General features: G+C 36.5%; 1 protein-coding gene across 1 annotated transcript in view; it reads left to right on the forward strand.

Moving 5' to 3' along the window:
* suclg2 (succinate-CoA ligase GDP-forming subunit beta) overlaps positions 1-9,235 on the forward strand; it is a 95,650-nt gene that overhangs the window by 43,329 nt on the left and 43,086 nt on the right. The window contains exons 3-6 of the mRNA XM_056734921.1: positions 1,487-1,586; positions 2,730-2,820; positions 5,488-5,640; positions 6,137-6,226. Coding sequence (XP_056590899.1) covers positions 1,487-1,586; positions 2,730-2,820; positions 5,488-5,640; positions 6,137-6,226 — 434 coding nt within the window. The remainder of the gene's footprint in view (positions 1-1,486; positions 1,587-2,729; positions 2,821-5,487; positions 5,641-6,136; positions 6,227-9,235) is intronic.

Here is a 9,235-nt window from a genome sequence, read left to right on the forward strand (position 1 = left end):
CTTTTGGGAAGATGGGGAAATTATTTCTTTGTGTAATGACACTTGCTGTGGTCTACCATTTTTATATTCAATTTTTTGCTCTCATACCACCTCTCAAATGTGAGAATCATGCAAAGAACACCTGTATATTATTCCTCTACCCCTTTCATCTCAAAGGTCCTCCTCTATGTGTCATCTACATCATGTACAGTAGCTGCATTCTCCCTGATGTTGAACAGATTTTTCACTTTTTTATTTATTTCCAGATGCCTGCAGGAAACGTCTTTTTTTCAACTTGAACTCATTTAAATTTCACAGTCATGACAGTTTTATGATCATATAAAGTCCTTAATGGGTTTGAAGTCATTATACCATGTGCCAATTCATGTCGTGATTGTAGCCTGTAAAGCGATGACACTCTAGTTGATGTTTGCTGGGGAAAAGTGACATGGATCAAATTCTCTTCTCTATATACACCTGCAGAAAAAATCAAGAGATTTTAAAATGTACTATTTATAGGTAAGCGTTTAGGTTAAATGATAATTTTTGTTTCATTCTTTGAATTTCTAACAATATTTTTCACAAATTTCAAATAAAAATAATGTTTTTATTTGTATTTATTTGCAATTAATTTAAATGAAAACTTCAGAAAACAGGTTTACAAATAACAGAAAAGGTGCTCTGTATTTTTTTCAGATCTCGAATTCGGCAAATAACATAGTTCATGTTAACTTTTAAGCAATACAACAGTAACATTCTAGGTATATTTAGCCAAAGTTAAACAATTATGTTTAATGTAAATTTTTATCACAGCTTTCATGTGTCTTGACATACTGTCAGTCTTTCACGTTGTATTTGGATGACTTTGTCACTCCTGAGGTTTGATTTTATTGAAATTCAACAGACACTGGACTGGAATGGACACAATACATCTAGACAGGCTGAATAAATGAACATTTGGAATGGTCTCTTATCTTTTTCAAAAGCTGTATATTATAGTATTAAGAAATCAAATAGGTCAAATTTCTCTGAGATTCTTTTAATCAAAGTCACACAAAAGGTACTTTACACAATGTGGCCCCAAATTCAATACAATGATTTCTACACAGCTATATCGATCAAGAACTTCAACATTCTTCATGAGACTTATTTCCTCAGCCTTGTGCTTTCATTTCAGTGTTCTTTCCTTGAAAGAAATAATGGGAAAATTGCTAACCTCTCTGGAACATGCGTCATAAAACATGCCTTTGGAGATCAGCGTAATATTTGAAATCAAATTACTGCTGAAAACACACACTCCTCACTGCAAACTCATATTTCTGTTTACTTGTTTAGCTGTATGTTACGTTTGTATGTTTGCAGTTATATGATTCGAAAATGAATCGTTCGCATAAGAATCTCATAAGCTGTGTCTGGATCATATGCAGCTGATTCATGTCATCTGAAAAATCCATTTTCCTCAATACCTTGAACATCTAACGCATTTCAATTTTTTTTCCTACTGTAGAAGCGAAGGAAATTGTCCTGAAAGCTCAAATTTTAGCTGGAGGAAGAGGCAAAGGAGTGTTCGACAGCGGCTTGAAGGGAGGAGTGCATTTAACAAAAGAGTAAGTGCCTGCCCAAACCCAAAAACATACTCTTAAAGGCATTTCTCACCATGAAGACTGTCACGCTCCCCTCAACATTTTCAGGTGTCCTTGAAATGTAGAATGATGGATTCCTCTGTTGTTTGTACTTTCGGTCGCAATGAAGAAATTATAAGTGTAAAAGAAACTGTAAAATGTTGTGAACAAGAACCCTTGAGAATGAAGGAGACGTGTGAAATATAGCAATCTCAAAAACTTTAGCACAAAGCCACGCGGTTTCCTCAAGTAGGGGCTGATTTATGACTGAATGCCCGAGTCGTGTATCACTGTCACCGTAGTGTACTTCTGCGTTCAGGGTGAAAAGAATCATCCAGAGAAAACATCACGCTACTGTGTTTATCTAGGAAATGAGCACAGTGCGATTTTTGATACCAGGATCATTTTAAACAATGACTAAAGCTTTTTCAGCTTTACTTTCAGTACACAGATGAAATTATAAACAGTATCAAAAGATTTGAGCCAAATTTAGACTTGCATTGCTAATTTAAGCTTCTTTCTTAGTTTGTTTGATTGTCACAATTTCTTTATTTTGTGTTAGATTAAAACACATTTTAATAGAATTTAAATGTAGCTTTAGAGCCCACAGTTTTTTTATTTCTTTATAAACTTTTTAAGTTTATTATCTCTCCTTAAAGGGACAGTTCACCCAAAAATAAAAAGTCTTTCATCATTTACTCACCCTCAAGTTTTTCCAAATCTGTATTCATTTCTTTGTTCTGCCAAACACAGAAAAAGATATTTGGAAGAATGCTTGCAACCAAACCGTTTCTGGCCTGCATTGACTACTATAGTAGGAAAAATTACCATGGCTGGCAAAAATTCCAGAACTGCTTGTTTGCCTACATTCTTCAAAATATCAACATAGCAAAGAAATGTATAACGCTATTTTTTCTACTATGGTATTCAATGGTGACCACGAACTGTTCTCTGTGTTCATCAGAATAAAGCCATTTACACAGATTTGGAACAACTTGAGGGTGTGCAAATGATGACAGAATTGTCATTTTTGGGTGAACTGTTCCTTCAGTTCCTTTATTATTCCCTTTGAGTTCATATTTCAGTAATAACAACAAAATATTTTAATTTTACATTACTTTTGTTTAGCCCTGCTGTTGTTGGAGATCTGGCTAGTAAGATGCTGGGCTACAATCTGGCCACCAAACAGACCCCTAAAGAAGGAGTGAAAGTGAAAACGGTAAAAAGGATTTTCTTTATTTAACTTGCTTTACTCTAGTGCAATTTTACTGTACTGATGTTGTTTACTGAATAAATAATCACTCTTGTTCTACTTGAAAATAAATTGTCCTCTCGTTCTCTCCGCTCTGCTGTTCCTGGTTGTGAAAGATATCTGTACAATTCATCCATTTTAAAGATGCTCTTGCTGTCTTTTTAATTTAAAAAGTTATTTTGCTTAGATTAGTTGGATTTCATGCTACATTGAGATGAACAAAAACTGTGAGTCACACCTCTTTGTAGGGAATGTTGGTAAACAGTCATTTCCATGTGTCACTAACAAGCCTAAGTATCATTTTTCTGCTTCTCCCTGTGTCAGACGCCCGCACAGACCGGCACACTCCTACTCAGCCCTGTATGTTTATCTCTGATTTTCCTCTCTCTCTCCCCCTCGAGAAGTAATGATGACTTCCTCCACTTAGCATGTGTTTGTCATCCACTTCCTCTTTTGGTGTTTAAACGCAGCCTTGCTTGAGCTCCTTGTTAACGCCCGCATTCATTGCCGTCAGCCTCCCCTCGCACGATTGCCCTGAAACTTTTTGCAAAACGAAACAGTCATGTTTTTGTCTTTCCTGCCCGAGAAAGAACCCGCGGGGCTGCACGGCTGAAGAGTACGATAGATTTAAGGAGGAGGTGGTGAGGAGGAACAGAGGTGGGATACAACCACCGAAAATAAATAAATGCTTTGGAAATGACAGCTCGAGCGTGCTGCCTCCCCTCGTACATTCAATTCTCTCGCTGCGTTTGAGAGAGCGTCACATTTGCTATTCAAAAACCCTTTGGTTTCCTTCTCACATGGATGCATTATTGTATAATGAGGTTTTCCTCATGAATTCAGAATTCAGCGTGAGTTTATTGAAGGGAAAAGGGAAAAGAACCGTTTAAGATGTTGGTGTCTTCCTCCAGTACAGCTTCACGGACATAGTGACAGGAAGTCATTTATTTACAAGTTGGAGTGACAGCTGGTGAAACAATGTGGAATGTGACATAATGTACTTTTATGCAAATGAGCAGCAATGTGATGGAGAAATGATTGTACTGATGAGAGCTGAAGACGCTGGGAGATATAAATCGTCTACTTTTAAGATACTGTTGTTGAATGTCGACGAGACAGAGAAGAAGAAAGTTTGAACTCTCTTTCGAATGTTCAGTACGATTTGTCTGTATCCAGATATCAGAAATTTTGATGATTTGAGTTACTTTGAACATGCATTGATAATCATTCATCCTGTTCATAATATGATGATTCAATTATTATATACAGCCGTGGAAAAAATTAAGAGACCTTTCCAAATTTTTATTTAAGCAGCATTTCTAGATGTATTGTGGCCTTTTCAGTCCAATGTCTGATGAATTTTTGCAAAATCAAACCGCAGAGGAGACATCAACTCATCCACCAGCAATGTGATTGACTGACAGCATGATAAGACGCATGATAAAATGTGATAATTTCGAGGTAGTCACATGAAAATAATTTTAACTTTTCCTTAATGTATGTATAAATATTTCTAGTATTGCTTTAAATTGAATATGAACTTGTTTTCTTTGCAGTATTGGAGGTCTACAAAAATAAGAGTGTCTTTTCTGTTATTTTGACCTGTTTCTTCAGTTACATTTTCAGCAAACAAATGCAAATACTAAAAAAAATAAAAAATTTGGGAGAAGTGTTGTTTGTAGTTCACAGAATAAAACAAGAATGATAATTTTACCTAAACTAAACTAAAAATCTACCTAGTTAAATCAGAAAAACTGAGTTTGAAATGGTCTACATTTTTTCAGCAGCTGTGTATTTTTCATTCAGTTGGGATTTTAAAAGCTATATTTTTGGGTTGTCCGGTTGTAGAAGTGAATATTACCGACCAACAGTACATCGACCTTCAGCCATAAATCACTTCTTGAATGGGGCTTAAGTCTTCAAAATATGTTGTTAGACTTCATAGTGGGGTTTAAATATGACTCATGACTCCAGGTTGTAATTATGTTGTCAGTAGAGCAGAATGGAGCTTGTGAGTTTTCAGGGTACCATGAGGACTCCACGTTAGAGTGACGTTTTCCCACAAAGTATGGTTGGCCCCTCGACTCATAATAAAGTGAGAAGAGAGAGTAGAGGATAAAATAGATGAAATTATGAGGCAAGAAATGGAACGAAGAAAAGTGGAAAACATTCAAAAGTATTGCTCCATTGTTGCCTCTGCCACAAGCTTAATAGGGCTAAAAATGGACTTGGATGCTTTACGTGCGCACATCCTGTTTTTCATCTGTTTATTTTCTAGCTGTTATTCTGTCTGAAACATTTATGGGACTTTTTTCTTAAAGAAGAGGCAATAGGAAATGCACATTTGGTTTTAGGCCTAGCACGAACCATCATTGCTCACAAAATCATCCACATCTTATTGTATCCTCCTTTTTCATTTAGCCACCTTTAGTAGTTGTTTTTTTCAACCTCCCTCTTTATTCACCATTTTTGAGCTTCATAATGTCTACATTGCATTGTAATAGCAGTAGGAGCCTACAGTGGTAGAACATGTGACCTGTTTTAGAAGATCCTGCCTTTTAATGATTCACCAATTTGAAAATGTACAATGATGGATCTCGATCTCACCTGAGCTGTTGTGATTGTGATGAGCAGGTGATGGTTGCAGAAGCTCTGGATATCTCCAGGGAAACCTACTTTGCCATCCTGATGGACCGTTCCTGTAATGGACCCGTGATGGTGGGCAGCCCTCAAGGTGGAGTTGACATTGAGGAAGTTGCTGCCAGCACGCCAGAGCTCATCTTCAAGGTACACATGTTTTTTTGTTTTGTTGGACTACTTGCACATAGCCTTGTGACGTACTTTCGACTTGAAATGGTAGGGCTCACTAGGTTCTGGTTAGAATCTTCAGAATTGGTCTTGCTAGATGTCATTCGGAATGATCGGTATCGGTGGATTCATTTAGTATCAGCTCATCTCTAATAATGCAATTTTATTTGTATGAGATGATATATCCCCCAATAAGAGTTTTTCCAGTTTTTTATACAATTATATTTAAGGAACTTAAATTGCTGTGTCTTATTCTTAAGTGTGTAATATTGAGTCTTTTTTATCGTCTATGTGAATGAATGATCTGTTAGAAATGATCTTCTAATTGAAAAGCCATTAAATGCCATTGATCTCCAGCTCTTTTCTATTAAGATCGCCCCCAAGCTGTCTCCATTTTAATATGAACATCATCTTGGTTTCATACTAGCTGATGGTCACTATGCGCTCTCCTTTCCTTTGCTGTCTCTTACTACAGGAAGTCATCGATATATTTGAAGGAGTTCGAGATGACCAGGCACTACGCATGGCAGCTAATTTGGGATTCAAGGGACCATTGGAGAGACAGGTAATGGGGTAACAGAAATGTTTTCAAAGACATCCCGCCAGAAGCACAGCAACTCTCACCTCATGTTCCTTGGCTTTTTTCTCTTTGGGGGATAAGATGAGTGAGAAAGATATGAGTCAGTGTGATCATTAGGCATTTCTGCAGTGCATCTGAACCCGAGAAGACACCACAAGTCATCAGAAATTCATGCCGTCACACAGTGCCGTGCAGTCATGTCCCTCAGAGATGACCTAAATGGTGTTAAAAATTTGATTAAAAAGTTTTGAATGTTTTTTTTACATAAAAGTCGTCATTGTTCCCTATTAGAATAGTTCTGTTTAACTTTAAGACTGCTCTCACGATACTGTTGCTTGCATTCCACCAAATAAAAAATCAATGGTTTTGGTTTAAATTATGACGGAAAATTTAGTTTTTAGTGGGCGAGCTGAAGTTTTCTTTTAACCCACCCACAGTCTAGACACAATGAAGGCAAACAAACTGCATTTGTAATATGTAATGTGAATATAGTAATATGTCACAACCTTATTTTACTCTGAATTCATTAGAAACTTCTCATTTGCAAATTCAAGCTAAACCTTTTTATGCGTTCACCTCTTGATTCACATCAATGCCAATCCCACAATCCTTGACGTCACCCAGCTGCTCGGCTCTGAGCATTGAGATTGAAAACTTCTCATCTGCTCTCTCAGTGCCGGGAGAAGTATGCTTCATCAACATCAGACAGTACAATGAGTTAGTGTTATTTTAAAACATTTAATACGCCGAAAACCGTTCAACATTGTAATCAAGTAAAGGTATAGAAGCTCAACATTGCGCATCTATGTTCCTTTGAATGAGCATTGATTTAAGAAGACTTATGGAAATTACTGCTAAATGTCTGGCTTGTCAGTTTAGCTTTACTGAAGTTATCCTTTTTATACACATCTTTCGCATGAGTCTATTTAAATCTTCTCTAATTAGAACGGTTTACGATGCAGTATACTGTTAAGTTCTGTTGAGTTCTCCTCACCATTTTGAAGTGCAGTGAGATGAAAAAGAGCCAGCGTGCGCCACTGCGTGTGATGAGAGCTGTGCTACAATGTTTTCTGTCAGCATGCGCTCATTATCAAAAGACCTTCCATCGACTACGGCAAGAAGGAGATGTCATTTTAGCTCGTAAACGCTTTGAAAGTAGAATTTGTTAAGACGACATGCTTTCAGAAAGCACAGGAAATAGCGTGATGTAGAGCAATAAGTCAGAGGTTTTCTTTTCTGTCTCTCCATAAGCCCCAGAATGCTTCAAGTGATGTGGTTTGTTTACGGTTAAGCATTTAATAGCTAAATTCACAGATATTCTACATGTAATGGAATGGTCTGTGAATCTTTAAATTATCTGAAAATGCATGAGGGAGATGATTACGTATGTGGAATTACGCTTCATTGACTGCATTTCCATTCCCTTTAAATTGCGCAAATTGAAATAAACTCAGTGGAAACATTACAATTGTGCCAGAAAAACCACCCAAATACCACTTAAAGTTTTGAGGCTCGCATGAAGGTGTTTTTTTTCCAGACAATTCGATAAAGGAATATTTTGCAAAACTGCAATGATTTTTGTCGCATGAACATTTACAAATTATAAACTTAAACATTAGAAAATATAGGTAGTAATATATGATGTACCAAATGCAGGAAAAATAAATAAGTGAAGTATCGAGATTTATTAGGAAGAGTTTGTTAATATAGAGATTATTGGGAAATATCGACATTTCGCTTCACACTTCATCCCAGTTGAAGTTGGTTCGCAATTTATCACAAGAAAAAAAATATTTCAGTCAATTATTTCATAACATCGATTAATGGAATTGCTGTCGTTCGAAAGTATATACAGTATATATATTTTTCATTACCCTTAATTGTTGGTCTTACTCTTGTCTCTAAAGTCACTTTGGATAAATATAAATGTAAATAATAATTATATAGTACAGTTTGTTTTAGTTACTTTAATTACTACTACTTTAGTAACTACTAATACCGAAATGTTTACTTTTATTAGAAAATCTATTGATGTACGGAATACGAAAGTTAAGTAATAGTTCATCTAAAAATGAATATTCTGTATCATTTACTCACTCTCAGATTGTTTTAAACCTGTATACATTTCTTTGTTCTGGCAAACACAAAGGAAGATATTTGCAAACTGTCAGGGTTTTGCGGGGGGGAAGAACCCAGATGCTGGCAGCGGTGCAGACGGGAATAACAAAGACTTTAATTAAACACAAAACAAAGACCCACATGGGGGTAAAACAATATACAAGAACAGGAAAAAAGACCACTTAAACTTAACTAACAAGGACTGAAAACAACACTAGACAATACAAGTAAGACTTAACTTAACTTACTGACTTGGGGAGAACATCACAGGCAATAACAGGACAGAAAATACTAGGCAAGGTACAAGAGTTACAATAAACGCATGAAGCGGAAACCTCAATGAACAAAGGCATGAAGTACATTCAGGTACATACAACGAACGACCACAGGACAGTAGAGACAAGGATGTTTTATAGGGGAGACAGACAAAAGATATTTCACAGGGTCCAGGTGACAGGGATTAAACACTGGGGAAAGCAAACGAGGAAACGAGATGGCAGAACAAAGACGCTGACCGGAGAGAGAGTATAGCAAGCCGATAGGATCACTATCTCTCCCTCCACACAAAACCTAAAGCTATGCCATGACTCCACCCCAAGACCAAGAATAGACATGACATAATGGCGGAATCTGTTTGGTTACTGACATTCTTCCAAACATCTTCCTTTGTGTTTAGCAAAGAATTGTATACAGGTTTGGAACAACCTGAGGGTGGGTAAATGATGACAGAATTTTTATTTTTGGGTGAACTGTCCCTTCAAGTGAATAGTTAATAGTTCACCTTTAAAATGCAAATTAGGTCATCATTTACCCACCCTCAGGTTGTTCCAAACCAGTATAAATTTCATAGCTAAACACAAAGGAAGGTATTTGGAA

This window comes from Triplophysa dalaica, chromosome 21, assembly GCF_015846415.1.
Source record: "Triplophysa dalaica isolate WHDGS20190420 chromosome 21, ASM1584641v1, whole genome shotgun sequence".
Taxonomy (NCBI): Eukaryota; Metazoa; Chordata; class Actinopteri; order Cypriniformes; family Nemacheilidae; genus Triplophysa; species Triplophysa dalaica.